The following is a 19,372-nucleotide window of genomic DNA, read 5'->3' on the forward strand; positions in this document are numbered from 1 at the left end:
GTTTATATCCTGTCAATGGTTCAGAATATCTTCTACAAAGTGTCTCACACTCAATTAAATAAAATTACAAGGACGGCTTTATCATATCCAGCATACAAACCAGGCTAGTGAACGATTTTAAATGTTTATGTAGCTACCTCACTGAAACAAGCAGCTTCAGATCTTCATCAACAGCTCTCTAATGTTAACTTTACATGGACTACTTTTTCCATAGGAAAGTGTCTTGTGCATTACAATCTGAAAGATGCAATCTTGACTCATACTGTCAAAACGCACATGGACCAATCCATTATTACAATAATAAAAGATAAGTTCAATAATTTACCTTCAGTGCGGTGACAGTCACACTGTTGCCTTTGGCTTTGCTCCAAACATCTCCATAAAAATGGCAGGTATCTTGCTTGTCAAAGGTGCATATTTTTCGGTTTATGTGCAATGACTAAAGGACATTGTGTAGATCTTTAATAAAACGTACTTTTCTCAGAGTTAATTTATTACATGAATAAAACATCTTATGCAAAATTACACCCGTTAATTTAAATTATTTACCTCATCACAAAATCTGCTTTTTTAAGCTACTGCCTTCAGCTAACATTTTCAATACAGTCCCCAGTCTATGAACCAAAGTAGGAAACCTTAAAATGCCTGATAAAACAAGCCTTTCTTTATCCTTTAAACTGTGTCAGAGCCTTCCTTTCACAACAATCGGATGATGCATCTGATTTGGAATTAAGGTTCCTACACAGTAGAGATTGAGAGAGCATCAGAAATGCAATCCTCAAATTTCAGTTAGGAATCCGCATTAGCTCTGACAGACTACACATGTGCTTAAATTCAGTCAGTGACGCTCCTCCAAACCTCAAACCATTTTAACTTTTGAAAACACATCAACCAATAGACACAAAGATGAGTAGGCACAGATGGGTGAAAATCCAAAATGGAGGGAAGGCTAATCTGGGCAGTATACATTTTCCCAGTTCTGTGTAATACCAGATCGGGAGACTAAAGATTCTGTAATGGTGGTATTCACCACAGGAAGTAAGGGGTAAGACTCAGGTGCAGAACAACTAGATCTCAGAGCAGTTCAAAAGAAAAAGATCAAAAGCAGCCAGAGGATAACTGGCCTCCCCAAGCAGAGAGCATGAAATAACAAGACTGAAAGGATTTCCTAACTAGAAGCACAGAAGGTAAAGTTAAAGCAAAAGGGGAGAGAGGTATGAGGTACAATTTTTTATTTATTTATTTATTTATTTATTTTGATAGAGAGAGAGAGAGGAGCAAAAACCCATTGTAAATATTTAGAAGCTCGAAAAGAAGATAGTAAGGGGAAGTGCAGAATGTCTTAGCCTTTTTACAAATATTAGTAATTAGTAGAGGGAGTAATGTCTCTCTCTGGTGGTCAGAGAGCCAACCATTACAGATTCGCTTTGTCGTGCAGCAGCATGGCACGTTGTGTCTGTGTATTCTGGTTTGTGTGGTTTGTCTGGTTTTTGACAGTCCATAGATATACAAATGTAACCCTGGTCCTCGCCTGCCCCCGTCAATAATGGAGTGTGGTTGATGCAGCTTTTATTATTTTCTTGCCACCTGCAATGAATATGGCAACCACAAGTTCCACGGCGGAGCACATACATTACTACAAACAGCACATTAACATGAAATGTGCCATCCATTTTAGAGCAGCATCAAACTTTTTTAATTAACTAGTTTAATTAACTAGTCACTAGGACACCTAGTGACTCATGGGAAAATGGCATTCTGAACACACACACTCACTACCATTGTCTGTGTGGAAATACACATTCAACGCCAGCGTACCTGGTGCCCATTTATTATCACATGCCCCGGTTTGTGGGAAGTGGGAAGATAAATGGGATGTTCTGAGAATGGTTTAATCTTGTAATTAATTTAATATCTAATTATGAAATCGCAAAGCTTGGATTCCATCATTTGTAAAAGCACATTTGAAATATCCAATGTGTTCACAATCCATCGATTAACAATTAAAATTCATAATAATGATATATTCTGAAGGCTTTCACCCCAGACAGGGAGCATATGCGTTGGTCCACTGGATTACTAAGATTGGCACACCACTGACTGTAGGCCACTTCTGGTCCACCATTTTGTTTAGCACTCTGTTTACCAATCAGTCTGAGATAACAAATGATTGCATCCCCAAACACGTGGCAGTCCTGTATCAGTTCAGCCCGATATGAAGATAAGGGGAGGCTCAAAGCTGCATGCAGGCGATGGAGGCCGATGCAGGGTTTCACTCAAGAGGCAGTTAGTAGTGTTAGGAGGAGGAAAACATGCTGCTGAGGGCAGTCGGAGCTGGAAGCAGGCGCGACAATGTCCGAATGCGGCCCCAAACCAGAGGCGGTCCTTTAGCTGTTTAGCCGGAGAAGCTGTTTAACACGAGGCCCAGGGCCGCAATCTAACGATGGAGGCGGAGGTGGGGGCTCACTGTTTATGTCGGTCAAAGCGAGAGGTGGAGAAGCAGAAGAGGCCAAGGCTGCACAGGAACTCGTGGGCTGCAGAGCTTGGAACGGTGGGGGAAACGGACTTGACGACAGCCAGATGCAGCTCCAAATATGAGGTAGAGGATCAGCAGAAACAAACCCACAGTGGTGGAGCAAGCTCACATTGCGAAATCTATAGAAATGCTTTTAATTAACTTTTTTAATTGTGTTTCATTCATTCATTCATTATTTGTAACCCTTATCCAGTTCAGGGTTGCGTTGGGTCCAGAGCCTACCTGGAATCATTGGGCACAAGGCGGGAATACACCCTGGAGGGGGCGCCAGTCCTTCACAGGGCAACACAGACACACACACACATTCACTCACACACATTCACTCACACACTCACACCTATGGACACTTTTTGGGTCGCCAATCCACCTACCAACGTGTGCTTTTTGGACTGTGGGAGGAAACAGGAGCACCTGGAGGAAACCCACGCAGACACAGGGAGAACACACCACACTCCTCACAGACAGTCACCCGGAGGAAACCCACGCAGACACAGAGAGAACACACCACGCTCCTCACAGACAGTCACCCGGAGGAAACCCACGCAGACACAGAGAGAACACACCACACTCCTCACAGACAGTCACCCGGAGGAAACCCACGCAGACACAGGGAGAACACACCAACTCCTCACAGACAGTCACCCGGAGGAAACCCACGCAGACACAGGGAGAACACACCAACTCCTCACAGACAGTCACCCGAGGAAACCCACGCAGACACAGAGAGAACACACCACACTCCTCACAGACAGTCACCCGGAGGAAACCCACGCAGACACAGAGAGAACACACCAACTCCTCACAGACAGTCACCCGGAGGAAACCCACGCAGACACAGGGAGAACACACCAACTCCTCACAGACAGTCACCCGGAGGAAACCCACGCAGACACAGAGAGAACACACCACACTCCTCACAAACAGTCACCCAGAGCGGGAATCGAACCCACAACCTCCAGGCCCCTGGAGCTGTGTGACTGTGACACTATGTGCCGCCCTTAACAAACTCAATTAAATTCAATTACATATTTATTTTAATTTAATTATTTATTTATTTGACAAAAACTGGTTCATTAATGTGTAAACCTAAACGAATAAAATGATTGTCTTTTAGTTGCTCAGGATAAAGTGTGAGTTAGATTTAGGTGCAGGTCTAGCATTAATTAGCTACAGTATTATTTCAGTGTAAGGTCCTCAGAAGTATAGCAAAATCAAAAATCATGTGTCTTTTCATAAATATCAAACTGTTGACACTCACCAGGAAAAAATCCCACGAGAACATTTACTACACTTTTATTCTAGAGAAGGGTGCAGTTTTGTGACCTATTCGAGTGCACTACATAGTGGGTAGGCAGTAAGAGGAGATTTGAACGCGGAGGCAAAACAACAGCTGAGGGCGGCGGAGAGACGGAGAGAGTTTGATGGAAAAATGTCAGCGGTTCCTGACGGTAAGAAGCTGATCCGAAGCCCGAGTGGACTGCGCATGGTGCCGGAGAACGGAGCCTTTACCAGCCCGTTCTCCCTGGACGAGCCGCAGTGGGTCCCTGATAAAGAGGTGAGCACGACCCCGCTCCAGAACCGAGCGGCCCAGCCCTGAAAACCGAGCCGAGCTCAGCTTCTCTCCGAACTCCCCGTTCCACCTTAAACGGTGCTTTTGGAAAAGCGGATCGCCTCTCGCTGTGCGTCCTTAAGTTGTCGAGTGTCTTTGGTTTTCTCAATGAACAGAAGTTTCTCCTGTGTTCAATGTGTAAATATTAGTTATTGTGCTAATGTAGCGCCCAGTGAAGTCATTTAAGGTGGAACGGAGAATTCCAACAAAAAGTGGATCGTAACTTTATAAATGTAGCTAGTTCCTTAGGTTTCATTGTTTTTATGTCGAGGTGTTGTTGATTTGGTGTCTTAAAAAGTCACTAAGTGCTGTAATTAACGTTAATCTTACTGATTTTAATGTTTGTAAAGTCTGCAAAAATAATTAAACTAGAATGTAGCTGCTGCAGCATTTAAGGTGGACTTTTAATTTCGACCGTTAAGGAAACTTAAGATTCATGCCCAGTTTAATTCCTTATAAACGTTAATAAGGCGGCTACTTAATATATTTTCATAAAAGGTGATTTATTTCCCTAATCCGGATAGAAATAAAATAATTTACCTCATTTTAAAGTTACGTGAATCTGTCTGGTTAGTCGAATTATCCGGTCCACCTTAAATCTTGCAGCTGTTGTATTGTGGTTAGAAATACTGCTGTTATTATTGTGATTATTGTCTTTTCTCTAAAATATATTAGTGTGGATATTTTAAATGAATCTTCCAGGTTTTAGATAAATGCTCATCTGTGTGAAATAACAACTATTTAAAAATGGTATTAAGTTAATTAAAAAAAAACAAACCAACTGTACATTCTGGTCTTTTAAAGACAAACTTACTACCCATTCATTTAGGTGTGTGTGTGTGTGTGAACAGCAAATCTTTGTCTGACTAAAGTTAGCTGACTCTATTAAACCGAACTCAGACTAATCCCCTGCTGTCAGGAGTATTTTTCAAGAGCCACTAACTTTTCAGTTCTTTCTCAAATAGTTAAACTTTTATTTATTATAAATTAAAGATGTGAATTAAGGCATTTATGTTTTGGAAGTGAACAGTCAGTTCTTGAAGTGGGTGTTGGAGACAGGGTGTAGTCAGTGTACGGATCTGAACCAGTTTGACCAGCGCCACATCGTGACGGCCCTAAGCTTTGGACGGAGTGTCTCCTAAACTCAGGTCCCGTGAGGAGTTCCCGGTGTGCAGTGGTCAGTACCAACCAAACGTGGTCCCAGGCAGGACATCTGGAGACAGTGTCAGCTGCTGTGATGAGTCATGTCTGTAATGGTGTCACTCGGAGAAGGGTTTTATTGTGGAGGTCAGCAATTTTCAGTCCTGTTCCTGGAAGCCGTATGAATAAGTTTTTAACGTTTCACCCGTAAATCCACTCCTCGGCACATTACTAAACCCTTCCCCCGGTCAAACTGGACGTGTTGGAGCAGGAGACACAAACAAACAAAGACTCCAGTGACCTCTTTGCGTTTATTTTTTAATCTTGTTTTTTGTCGTCTGTTATTACTGGTGGATAACGTGATGATAGCATGTGTAACAACTATGGAACTACTGGTCATGCATCTTCTATTAAGTACATCTATGTAATCAGCTTTAATTCATGCAGTCATATTTAAATTTGAAAGCTTGTAAATATCAAGTTACACGAGAGAAGTGGACACGAAGGGTCCCTGGTTTGGTTCCATCGACTGACAGAAACATGGCGGAGGACGTGAAGGAACAGCACTGTCTCCTCCCTCAATATCCATGTCTGTAAATGTAACTTACATTTGTTGTTATTTAATTAATGACAACCCTGAATAAAATTTCTTTACTAGGGATGCACCAATCCGAGATTAGGATATTGATATTGGGACCGATATTATCAAAGTTAGCTGGATCGTGTCTCGGATAAACAGGAATTTGAAGACCAAGGTCCTGCACCATTGTTCATGTTCGTGACAATTAATTTAGCCCTTATTCCTTAAGTCTCTCCCAAAAGGTGAGGTGTATAGTTTATTAATGCGGCAATGTATCGGATCATTATCGGATATTGACCGATACTCAAAGGTTCTGTGTTGATATCGGTATCGGAACTGAAAGTCGGATCATCACATTCCCTACATTTGACATTCACCTTTATTAAAAGTCAAGTAGATTTATTGTTTTTTCTTTTGTAAAGTTACATTTTAAATGTTTTAATTGGACAGTGACTATATTCATCTGTACTAATGTAATCAGTCAGTTGCAGTAAATAGTATGTGTTATGCTTATTATTTCGTTTTATAATATAATATTGAGAAATAATCATTGGTTTTCACAGTTAAAGGAACACTACGTAATATTTTTACCTTAAAATTACATCTTCAGAGTCATTGAGATGCTTCACTGATCTGTAATGGACAGAATAGAGTCACTGTTTTGGCTACTCTTGGTTCAGCACTGCAGAAACCACACTATGTAACACTTGGAGGAGGGCAGAGAATCAATGCTTCTCCATTGACTTTATAACAGTGCTGTAAAAATTATTTACACTAGGGGGAGCCCCAGGAGCCGAAAACCCAAATCTTACATGGTGTTCCTTTAATGCAGATATTTAATATATATCTTATTCTCATATGTATTTAATTCTGATTGAGTCTGTCTGCTGCCGGTTGTGTTTCAGTGCCCCAGATGCATGCAGTGTGACACAAAATTCGACTTCATCACCAGAAAAGTGAGTAAGGTCCATTTCGTGCCGTTTCAGAGTGAGCGGAGTCTCTTTATTTTTACGTTCAGTGACTTTGGGGTTCTTTTAAAATCTTGTGGCTCTAAAAACCATTCATTTGCACAGTTCTGTTTTTATTCCTTTACTTCTTTCCACTAGTTCTCATTTTTGGTGTGTGTCCGTGTGCATGTGCATGTGTGTGTGTGGGTGTGTGTGTGTGTGTGTGCATGTGCATGTGTGTGTGTGCACGCACTGTTCAGCCATAACATTATTACCACCTCCTTGTCTCTACTCTCACTGCCCAGTTTCTCAGGAGCACTTTGTAGTTCTGCGAGGTTAATATGGTTTAAAATGCATGCTGTTCTGAAATGGTCTTGCAGTGCCCTGCTCAGGACAGGAAGCATGTCTTTGTTCAGCGTCTCCAGATCACACTTGCTCATAGGTGTGTGAATAAACATAGATAGGGTTCGCTGTTATTCACAGTTTTTTTAACATAACCCTGTGGATAAGAGGGGACTACTGTACTCAGTTACTCAGTTTTCTAGATCTTGTGGCAGCACTTCTTATTGTGTGTGTGTGTGTGTTTCAGCACCACTGTCGGCGCTGTGGCAGGTGTTTCTGTGATAAATGCTGCTGTAAGAAGGTGGCCTTGCCGAGGATGTGCTTCGTTGACCCGGTCAGACAGTGTGCGGAGTGCAGTCTCATCTCACAGAAAGAAGTGGAGTTCTATGACAAGCAGCTCAAAGTTCTGATGATCGGTGCGTCTGACAAACAACACACACACACACACACACTCAGCTCTGGCATCTGGGAGTCCAGGTCAGTCATAGTGAGCATTAAGAGGGAGGATATTTTCAACCAGGTAAATTAATCCCTCTGTATCTGGGCGGTGTCCTCAGATTTCAGTGTGTGGTGCTGGAGGAACAGAAAATAAGTGAAATAAGGTGGTTCCACACTGTAGAAGCACAGCTGGCTGCTAACAGACACTTGTGGTTTAGCACACGACAGCAGATGGTTTTCCAGCGAAACTGAGGCTCAAATCACACATGTTTAGAGATAAAGCCTCACAGCTGTGAGCACAGAGTCGAGTGAAGGCTCTTCTGAGTGTTGTGTCTGTTTTCGGCTTCATTCCTCTCTGTTTTAACCCAAACTCAGCGCTACACTCACACTGCGGCGGGCGACTGGGCTTGTGTTTTCTCTCTAACTGTTTTCAGAGTGTGACGTCAGCAGTCAGTGAGCCCCCACAGCGCCCCCTCCCTGCGGCTCTCTTAAATGCACATGAATGAACTCTGGCCTTGTGCTGAAAAACAGAACAGAAATTTGATTCACCACACACGCGTCATAAATATCCACATTTTTAAATACGGCGGTGTACAATATTATCGTTATACCACCCAATTCTACTTAGGCCTGTCACTATAATAACAATATAGAGTTAATAAACATATATACTGTGTTTACTGGCCTGTTGGTTTACAGACGATTGAAGAAGGGGTGTAACTGCAGTACTCTCCTCTAATATTGTGATTATATCAGGGTTAAATATCTCTATTAAAATGATAATGTTAATACTGGGACGTCACATCAGTCACAAACAATGCCCATTGTGACAGGCCTAGTGTCTGTTAGTCCATACGCCAACTGTTTCCTGAGATTTTGTTTTCCTTGGCTCCACTGCATTCGCTCGGTTCCTGTAAGTGTCTTAAGTAGAATCACAGCTGGTAGCAGAATGTCTTTAAACTGGTCTGAGTCCAAGGAGCTGCTTTGTTATTTCCTGCCTTTACCATATTTGCAGTGTCAGTGGTTTTTGTGTGTGTGTGTGTGTGTGTGTGTGTGTGTGTGTGTGTGTGTGTGGCTCTGCTTTTAGCTTTCAACACATGGAACACACGTGCTCTTTCTGTTGTAATAAGTCATCTATTAACTGAAGACCCATTAGGCAAACAAATGTCTTTTGATATTGGTTTTTGATACAGAACAGTGTTCTATATCAGCGCCCACATATTAATAGTAACCTGTCACTTACTGTCTGTGCCAAAAGCAGTGATTTAATGAGGACATTCTCCTCGTCTCCACAGTGGAACACAGTTCTGTTTCTTAATGAAACGTCTGTGACCCGCTTCGGTCCAAACCCCACGAGCCCCACAGCAGTGTTCTCCCCCTGTGTAAACAGCCCCTGTTCAGAACGCCCGCTTTCAGCACCTGTTCCTTTAAATGATAATGAGCCGCTCGCTGTTCACCCCGACCCCGAGCGCACAGCAGTGAGGAGCGAGGAGCAGAAGCTCTGGTTTTTAGCCGTTTTCACTCTGTTCTCTTTCTTCCCTGTTCTCGTTTTCTCTATTTTTACTCAGTGATTTTTGTGTCTGTTTTGCGCTCTCACATAAACCTGGGTCCAGCGCTGTGATTGGACAGAGTCAGACGAGGGGGCGGGGCGATTGTTCTGCACTTGACGGCAGGAACGGACCAGAATCACAACAGCTCGTTTTACCCTGTGATTCCTGACGTAAAGCACACAGAAAACTGACTGGAGGGGTCTTGTTTCACAGTGTGTGTGTTGGTGGGCTCCAGATGCACACATTAACATGCACATGTTATTTTCCTGACATGTCCCCTTTATACTTTGCTGTTAACATAGTCTTACTTGTGATATTGCTTAAATTAATTTCCCCCGCACGCATACACGTGCCGAAATTATAAGCAGCAATTAATTCATCATTCATTCGTGTCATTGGAACGCTAGATGTTTTTCAGTACACACGTTTACCAGATCTTTAATGTAGGCTTTCTTTTTCTGTTGTAATGCTGTGTCTTTATTGTAGGAGGCACGTTTCTGGTCACAGTAGGTTCCTCTGAGAAATCAGAAACCATGGTGTGCCGTCTGTCAAACAACCACAGGTAGCCTACACACACACACTCACTCACTCGCATTTAACAGGGTCATAAACTGTGAAAACATTAACTGTCGTCTGATATACTCCAATTTCTTGTGGGTTTTGTGTGTGTCATTTGAAGGCGGAGCCTCTTGCCTTCTCACTACTCAACCCAGTGTTGTTAATGTGTCAACCAGCATCTTCACTGTTACTATGACAACCAAAATCTACATTACTACTGTAACAACCAGGGTCTGTCATTACTATGACAACAAAGCTGTGTTGTTACCCTGACAACCCTCTGTGTTTTTATTATGAGTCAATGTCGACATCATTACTGCGACAACCAGCATCAAACACCTGCATTGTTACTATGGAAACCAGTGCACTCCACCATAGTCACTCTCTTCAAAGAAAAATATGTATCTTTATGTTTTGTGGCCATTTAGTTTACCACACCCTTATAAATGGACCCTGTCTTTACCCTAGGTATCTGTTCCTGGATGGTGAGAGCCATTTTGAGGTGGAGTTGTCTCGTATCTCCACAATGGAAGTGCAGACAGAGGGCTCCACACCTGGGGGTAAGATCCCACTTTTAGAGAGATATAAGGGAATCATTTTTATTTCATAAATAAAATTAAGAAATTGCATTGTACTTTTACAGCTGCACTGCCTCCACTTCACTGTTTACAAAGTTTAAGGTGGAGCGGTGTGTGTGAGTAAGAAGTGACTATCTTTTAAGGTGGAGCGGTGTGTGTGAGTAAGAAGCGACTATCTTTTAATGTGGAGCAGTGTGTGTGAGTACGAAGAGACTGTATCTTTTAAGGTGGAGCGGTGTGTGTGAGTAAGAAGCGGCTGTATCTTTTAAGGTGGAGCAGTGTGTGTGAGTAAGAAGCCACTGTATCTTTTAAGGTGGAGTGGTGTGTGTGAGTAAGAAGCCACTGTATCTTTTAAGGTGGAGCGGTGTGTGTGAGTAAGAAGCCACTGTATCTTTTAAGGTGGAGCGGTGTGTGTGAGTAAGAAGCGACTGTATCTTTTAAGGTGGAGCGGTGTGTGTGAGTAAGAAGCGACTGTATCTTTTAAGGTGGAGCGGTGTGTGTGAGTAAGAAGCCACTGTATCTTTTAAGGTGGAGCGGTGTGTGTGAGTAAGAAGCGACTGTATCTTTTAAGGTGGAGCGGTGTGTGTGAGTAAGAAGCGACTGTATCTTGTTGGTGTCTGAAGTGTAAATTGTCTGTAGGTGTTTATTCACTGTTTGAATTCCCATAGAAACTCATGTGTAACTCGAGCTGTTTAGTTTTGTAGCACTTTCCCTCTGTGTTTACTTTCATGCAGTTAGCGCTCTCCTGAATTTAGAGTCAGTTCCACCTTAAGTAATGTAACTGTAACAGCAGAAATAAGTCAGTGTTACCCCCCTATGGAGCAGGAATAGAGCCTCACTCTCGGTTCATGCTTTTCAACACTGAGCGGTCTGTTAATGGTCCAAAAGCAGAGAGAATAGCGTACCAGACTGAGACAGTTTTTTTTTTACCCATTTACACGAAGTTTATACCCATTTTGAGCACACTAACAGAGTTGAGAGCAGGAAATGGCGAGAAATATCCTCAAAATTTTATAAAAAGTGTTTAAATGGAAATAATGAACTTTAATGTTTTTAAATGTGAAACATGCTTTTATGATCACTGCAGTACATTGTAATTTAGACTCATATTTTGATGCATCCTTGGCTATGAAAACACACACACACACACACTTGTGTTTAGAGGCAGTGAAAATACACACATGGAATGCTGGACAGTTGTATCAGTGTGTGTGTGTGTGTGTGTGTGATTGTACACTTGCACAGGTGTGTTAAAGGCAGATTCTCAGTTTTGATTCACTGCTATTTCACATCTTTTTGTCATGTTTTTTGTTAAATTTTTCAGTAAAACCGTGAATGTGTCCCAGATCTTGATTGGACTGTTTTTCTGATAAGACTCCATTCCTAGGCCTTGTATATTCCCTTCAATAATGACACCACAGTAATATTTTCCATACTGAGAGAACGGCTCTAAAAGCTCTTTGGCTTCTTCCACCGATCAATCCTGAGCTGCTACGACTTCCTGTGGTTATTATTGATCGGAGGAGAGCGGTTTCCTTCCCGTTTCAAACGGATACGATGAGTCAGCATTACTCCACTGAGTCTGATGTGTTTTGTATTTCATGTTGAGAATGAGACACCAAGGACAGCCAATAGAAGCACATCAATCAGCCAGAACATTAAAATCACCTAATTTTTGCATTTATTGGCCGATCTCTCAGCTCCTTTGTAGTTCTACAATTAATTCAAATCAGTTGCTCTGCATACTCCCTTTCATCCTGTTTTTTAAATGCTCAGGACCCCCACAGAGCAGGTGTGATGTGGTGGTGGATCATTCTGCAGTGACACTGACGTGGTGGTGGTGTGTTAGTGTGTGTTGTGCTGGTGTAGAGTGGATCAGACACAGCAGTGCTGCTGGAGTTTTTAAACCCCTCAGTGTCTGGACTGAGAACAGTCCACCGACCAAAAACATCCAGCCGACAGCGTCCTGTGTCACTGATGAAGGACTAGAGGACGAGCGACACACACTGTGCAGCGACAGATGAGCTACTGTCTCTGACTCTACATCTACAAGGTGGACCAACGAGGGAGGAGTGTCTCACAGAGTGGACAGAGAGTGGACACAGGGTTTAAAAACTCCAGCAGCACTGCTGTGTCTGATCCACTCTACACCAGCACAACACACACTAACACACCACCACCACGTCAGCGTCACTGCAGCGCTGAGAATGATCCACCACCACATCACACCTGCTCTGTGGGGGTCCTGAGCGCTGAGGAACAGGGAGAAAGGGGGGTAATAAAGTATGCAGAGCAACATGTGAACAACAGTATGTAATTGTAGAAGTACAGTGCCTCTCTGTGGTCAGTGGAGTTGATAAAGTCACGGCTGGTTGTTGTTAATTGTATTTCTCTGTGATGCAGTGTAACTGATTGTTTTTGCTTTTAACGCTTCACTAATTTTCTCCGTTCGGCCGAAGGTGACCTCAGCTTATACTTTCAGGAAAGAAACAGCGTGTGATGTAATGTTTCTTTAGGTAATGTTTGAAATGAATCCTTTGTGGGCTTCTTTACATTTTGGTTTTTGTTTTCTCTGGCTGCTTGATCCCTTCTTTCTTTTCTGGGCCCAGAGAAAGATATTCATACTTACACCACTCTGCTGGACAGTCATTTTATATCTGAAGGTTAGCATTTCTCTTTCTCTCTCTCTCTCTCTCTCTCTCTCTCTCTCTCTCTCTCTCTCTCTCTCTGTCTGTGTCGCCTCAATGCACCCCGGCCCTTTAGCTGCTGCTTTTAAAATGGATTTGCCTTTTCTGTGTTTTCTTTTGTAACAGAACTATAAAAGTTTAGACTGATTTTGAACACCTCATGAATCTGGAGAAATATAAAAAGGCAACCACATTAAAAGCTGTGCATCTGTGAGAAACTCATTTTTGTTTGATGCTCTGTGCACTTTTGGGCATGAATTGCATGTGAATTAAAGGAATACACAGTGTTTCAACCTAAACTCTGTCTGATGTATCTTTAACTTGGTTGATTACTAAGGACCGTCATTTCCAAAGTGTTTAGAAAAGCACAGAAAAATACCTTTAAGCCCCTGGATCAGAGACAGTACCAGTTTGTTCCGTTCTGTTCCAGTTCTGTTTCCTGAAAATAGTTATAAAATGTATAAAGAGATGGAATGAGTGTGAAATGAGTATCAGCCCCCAACGATCTGATCTTCTGTTTTTACACTCTTTAAGTGCTTAAACACTTTGGTATTATTTTCTAAAGATTTGCCTTTTTTTAAACCAATCAATCAATCAATCAATCAGTCTTTAATTAAACTGTGGGGCCACATCTAGGGCCCCTCTCATTTAAAAAAATAAGAAGAGAAATAAGAAGATAAGATGAATAAAATAATAATAATAACAATCAGAATAAATTCAGCAGAAAAAATGCTAACAATAAACTAAATCACAAATTAAACAAAAAAAAAAAAACAGGAAAAATAATAATAAAAGGTAAAAAACTAAAAAGTAAATGTTGATTAGTGTCGGCTTCGAAACGGTCGACATGCTCCTCACAACGTCACAACCTTCTCCAACCGTCACAATCACCCTCGGAGCCACACGCCGTCTCCCTCCCTCTCGACCCTGGAGATGTTTTTTGTTTTGTTTGTTCTCTAGCACTCATCGTTATCCAGTTCGGTGTTACTGTTATCACAGTCATCGACCATAAAGCTGTACTTTATTAAACTAGCTCACAGCAGACAGTCGAGGGGTGTCAGAGTGGAAGTGTTACAGTCAGAGAGTTACAGTAGAATCTGTTTATGTAAATAGTCTCCAGTGGATCTGCCGCAGGGTCATAGAGACAGTGTTAGTTTAATGTATGCAAATGAATCTGGTCGGCACGTTTGTTAATAACCATCTCCACAGCAAGTGTCCACTAGGGCCACGTGCTTCGTTACCAACTTAGTGACTTTGTTGCTGTATTTAGCGAGTGTTCAGACTCCTCTAGTGTGTTTATTTTTATTTTATTTAAATAAAAGAGAAAATAAAAGAGGCTTGTGTTTCATTTACATCAGATACACATCTGGAACAACCTGTTTGGACTGATTCGTATCTGCTCTGTCAGATGGACGAAATTCTCCAAGCGCTACTGATGTTTAAAAATGATTTGAGAGTCTGAATACTTGTTTGGAATATTCAAAACCCGTAAAAGTGTATTCACTACCAGATATGACACTATTTTTAATCGAAGCATGTCCAAATCCACTGCTGCATTACCTACAGGTGTCTGTGTGGTTTCAGCAGACCTGGCTTTGTCTCAGTGCCCTCTCTACAGTGAACAGGTGATGATTATTAATGGCATAAGTCAATGTGTTTTTGTTCCTCCAGTGGCTATAACAGCGCATGGTCATCAAAATGATACAGATATGGGGGGAAACACTTGAGAGTATTCCTTTAAGAAAACGGTGCCATCGTATCCTCCCTTGAACCATTCATTTTATACCTCACCCTCAGCTTGGTACATTGGAGCAGTCCACAGTGGTCAGACCTGGTCAGGTTCCAGTGCAGCCAACCTTTCTGTAAATGACTGTATTGTTATCATCTGCTTCTACCACATCCTGCCAATATTTCTTCATTTCTTTCCATTTGGGTTGGCATTTATCGTTTCTCATCCTGAAGTGACCCGTGGTCCTGGATGAACTTTCACTCTTGTCTGTTGTACAGGTGGCCTGTCTCGAGCCACGGGCATGCTGTTACAGTACAAGCCCCCCGGCTCTCAGGACCCCCAGCAGCTTCGCATGGAGGCTGCCGACGACAAGAAGACTGCCTCGACCTGGTTCGCAGCCATGCACAAGGTACACAAACATCTACGTCTACAAATCCGTGTATGTTGACATTAATGTATGTATCTGCTTCGCTTCTTGACATAAAATGCTGAGACTTTAGCACTGCCCCGCCCCCTCGTCTGAGTCTGTCCAATCACAGCGCTGGACCCGTGTTTATGTGAGAGCACAAAGACGAGGTTGAAAGCAGCAAAACAGACACAACGAGCGCGGAGAAATAAGAGCACTGAGTAAAAACGGAGAAGAAAGAGAACAGAGTGAAAACGGCTAAAAACCAGAGCTTCTGCTCCTCGCTCCTCACTGCTGTGCGCTCGGGGTCGGGGTGAACAGTGAGCGGCTCATTATCATTTAAAGGAACAGGTGCTGAAAGCGGGCGTTCTGAACAGGGGCTGTTTACACAGGGGGAGAACACTGCTGTGGGGCTCGTGGGGTTTGGACCAAAGCAGGTCACAGACGTTTCATTAAGAAACAGAACTGTGTTCCTCTGTGGAGAAGAGCGAGAGCGTATTCCTTTTATTCTCATTTTAATGACAAAGAAGTTGTATTTTTGTGGGTTGTGTCATTTCCAAATCCTTATTTTCGGATCTTGTTTCATCCGCAGGCTGCAAAGCTTCTCTATGAGTCAAGGGACCAATAAAAACTGAGATGAAGACCCGTCACGGAAGGAGCATCAAGAGGAAGAGAGAAAGCGCAGTCCTGCGTGTGCGTTTTATGTTGAAAGTCTCACATGTATTCCGAGATGCCTACATGCTTTCTATTGGAATTCCCTGCTTTCTGCTCCCTGTTCCGATGGACCGGACCGGACCGGAGCGGTCCCACAACCTTGTCCATCTCTCTATAAAAGGGAGGACCTTTATTATTCACAGATAATAGTGCAATATAAACATATAGAGTATATATGTGTATGAATCAGCCACAAGACTGAAACCACTAAGAGCTGAAGTGCACAAAACTGATATCACTTGTCAAGTGTTGGGGTTTTGTTACACAGCAAGTGAACAGTCCGTCTGGTCTGATCCCACAGGTGAGTGACTGCAGCACGTGCCTCTGAAAGTGGGTTTTGGAGACTGACCAAAACCTTATAACCATCACCGTGTGGCCTTCAGATCCTTACACGGACCGTTCCTCCTCCATCCAACATGGAACTCACCAATCACTGTCTGATACACCCCCTCCTCCTGCCGGATCACCGGTGTTATTCACTTCACCTGTCGGTGGTTTTAATCTTGTGGCTGATCAGTGTATATGCACACACTCTACAGTTAATATGTCCAAGTGTAGTCTGGCATAAAGCAACTTTTTCTAAAACAAGCAAAAAAACAAAAACAAAAAAAAAAATACACAGCCGTCAGATTCCTATTTTAACACGATGTGCTCTGTACGTACTTTTTACTGCCGATATATTCACAATGTTTTTGTAACTCTTTGTACGTTTTTGTTGACCCTTACACTACACCGATCAGTAAATGTGAGTGTGGAGTAAGTTGCGTAAGTGGGAAAACAAACCCTTCCTCTTTTTAACTGAGCTGCAGTTACGCTGTGACTGACTCAACCAAGTATACATTACTCTTCCAAAGCAGAGTCCACTGCAACACTAAAGCTGGCACAACACCACTTTCCCAGAAGTCAAACCGATAGCGGAGCTTGCAGTTATAAAATGCCCCGATACCGTTACTCATTCATTCATATATTCATTCATCTTCTGAAAGCGTGTCAGAAATAATTGGGCACAAAGCAGGGGGAGACGCCCTGGACCGCACCAGTCCGTCACAGTGCCTCACACATTCAGCCACTCCACCTACCAGCGTGTGCTTGGACTGTAGGAGGAACGCCACACTCCTCACAGACAGTGACCTGAGGAGAGGATCCCACTCCGGACCTTGCAGCTGTGTGTCAGTGACACAACTTGCATTGCACTGCCCCTAATTCTTGAGACCAAGCCACTGCTTCTTTTCACACTACCGCTTTTAGGAGCCCACTTAAAACCACAGGGAAACACACCGCTCAGATCTGTCACACAACAGCTCTAACCAGCACCATCAACTTCCACCCACTCAGAGAGCGAGGTCAGCTGTGCTCTCTACACTCTACACTCTAAGGGTTCTTTGAGCGATGCCGCAGAAGAAGCACTTTTGGTTAGAAATAGATAGAACCATTTTTGCTGATAACGTTTAAATGTGGATAAAACCTTAAGAACATGTCATGGATTTGTAAACCTTTAAATTTAAAAAAAAACCTTATTTACTTCCCAAAGTTAAGCGTCCTTTAAGGTGGAGCGGTGTGTTTGAGGAGAAAAATGAGTGTTTGTACGCGTCTGAAGTGTAACTCCTCTGTAAGGGTTTATTCAACTGTGTGAAATCCCACAGAAACTCGTGTAACTGGAGTTGTTTTGTTTTGTAGCACTGTCGCTAATGCAGTTAGCCATCTCCTGAGTATGGAGACATTTCCACCTTAAGTGATCTGAAACAACAAAGATAAGTCAATTCTACCCACTTTAGAGTAGGAATAGAGCAATATTCTCGTTTTGGTTCATACTTTTCAACATTTGGAGTTGTCTAAAAAACTCCAGATGCCTCTGCCATGAGCAGAGAGAGAGAGAGAGAGAGAGAGCCTGCCTAGCGTACCGGACCAAGCCAGTTTGTGTTTTTACTCATTTACAGACACTGGGGCTTCGTAAACACATTAGAGCGGTTTCCAGTGCAAACCGAAGTGAAGAAACATATTTAGAAGTGTTTTTTTTTTTTTGTTTACATTCATGAACTACGCCTGTAAAGGTTCTTAACACCCACACATCTCTTAAACACATAGAAGAACTTGTGGCTCTTCTATGCTAACTCTCAAAGGACCTTTTGTAGCACCTTGATCTTTAAGAGCCTTAGACGACTGAAGCATTACTGGGGATCGGACCGATCTGATGTTAGGGCCAGCGCTTAGAACACAGCAGCTTTCGGGAGCCCCTCAGCACTGAGCACAAAACAAAACACAATACACAGCTCACAGCATCACATCACGCAGTGGAGACGGTGGTGTTTCAGGTGAAAGCTGTTACAGGATTGGGTCAAATTCATCTTCAGTTTCCAGTCCAGTGTTTTCTGCCGATTCCTGACATGACGTTCTCTCTGGTCTGTGCAAAATGATCTTTAACTCATCGTGATATCACAGGTGTACTCCCTGTTGTTTCAGCAGCTGGGCTTTTGTCCCAATGTTGCACAGATTCTTCTGGACCCTGTGCTGGACTTGGGTACATTTGTAGACTCGTTGTATGAGTGGGTCACCGTTAACACAGTAAACGAACCCGAGAAACCGCTCTGAAACATTGCCTTCAGGGTCTGAATTTACAGTGATGCTGTTCTTCGTGTCACTTTGTGAAATTCCCACACAAAGATTCCGTTCAGTATTCCTGAGAAAATCGTCTCTCAAATGTGTTTCCTCCTGGAGAGAAAATGTAGCAGCGTTTTCCGGATTTTATTCACGTGCAAATATGTAAACGCTGATAAAATGTTGTATTTGAGATTGCGTTTCCCACGAGCGCATTATTTAAAACATAGTTCTCAGTCTAAATGTGATTCGTTTTTCGTCTCTGCGTCGCCCTGGAAACGATGAGAATGTGAATGAGAAGTTTTTTTTTTCACTTTTTTTTTTTATTATTTTGGCAGCCGCTCTTCTGGGAAATGTAAAAATAATCCATATTTTCTATAAAAATTATGTCTTAAATAATGTGCGCTCCCTGGAAATACCGTAAATACAGCATTTAATTAGCATTTATTTGTTTGCGTTTGATAAAAGGAATACGCTGGACACTTTCGTCCTACAACACTTTTGTAACTGTTTACGAATGTAAATGCATGTTTATTTTTTTCTTTTTCTCTTTTTTTGATGATATCCTCTTAACGCTGATTAAATCAGTCCTTTGTACCCTGTAAATTGGTCTTGATTTATTATTATTATTAATATTATTTTACCTTCTCTGAACGTTCTCAGGTTTTACGCGACTGACCAACACTCTGTGCTTTAAACTCAAATAAAACAGAGTGATATCCACCATTGTCTCTTCCTTCTGTTTCACGTTCCAACAGAAATGAAGCTCTTTTAAAGACAATAACGTTCGACCGTCTGTGAGACTCGTTATTCTCAGCTACAGCACCGTGTACCGCTCGGACACAGACCCCTGTTTACTGCACTTCCAGTTCAGACAGAAGATGGAAACTGGTGGAACATTTCATTAAAACACAGAGAAAAAAGACCCTGATTGAATCACAGAAAGTAATAGTTTTACCTAAA

The 19,372-nt window shown here is 42.4% G+C and overlaps 1 protein-coding gene across 1 annotated transcript; it reads left to right on the forward strand.

Annotated features, from left to right (window-relative positions):
* The first annotated feature begins 3,910 nt into the window (after positions 1 to 3,910).
* zfyve21 (zinc finger, FYVE domain containing 21) lies at positions 3,911 to 19,071 on the forward strand. Its single transcript, XM_066679629.1, has 7 exons — positions 3,911 to 4,091; positions 6,771 to 6,821; positions 7,402 to 7,570; positions 9,629 to 9,704; positions 10,169 to 10,260; positions 14,973 to 15,103; positions 15,693 to 19,071. Exons 1-7 carry the CDS (start codon positions 3,966 to 3,968, stop codon positions 15,726 to 15,728), a joined length of 681 nt encoding a protein of 226 aa, XP_066535726.1. The 5' UTR covers positions 3,911 to 3,965; the 3' UTR covers positions 15,729 to 19,071.
* Positions 19,072 to 19,372: the final 301 nt, after the last annotated feature.

Source organism: Hoplias malabaricus, chromosome 8, assembly GCF_029633855.1.
Source record: "Hoplias malabaricus isolate fHopMal1 chromosome 8, fHopMal1.hap1, whole genome shotgun sequence".
Lineage (NCBI taxonomy): Eukaryota > Metazoa > Chordata > Actinopteri > Characiformes > Erythrinidae > Hoplias > Hoplias malabaricus.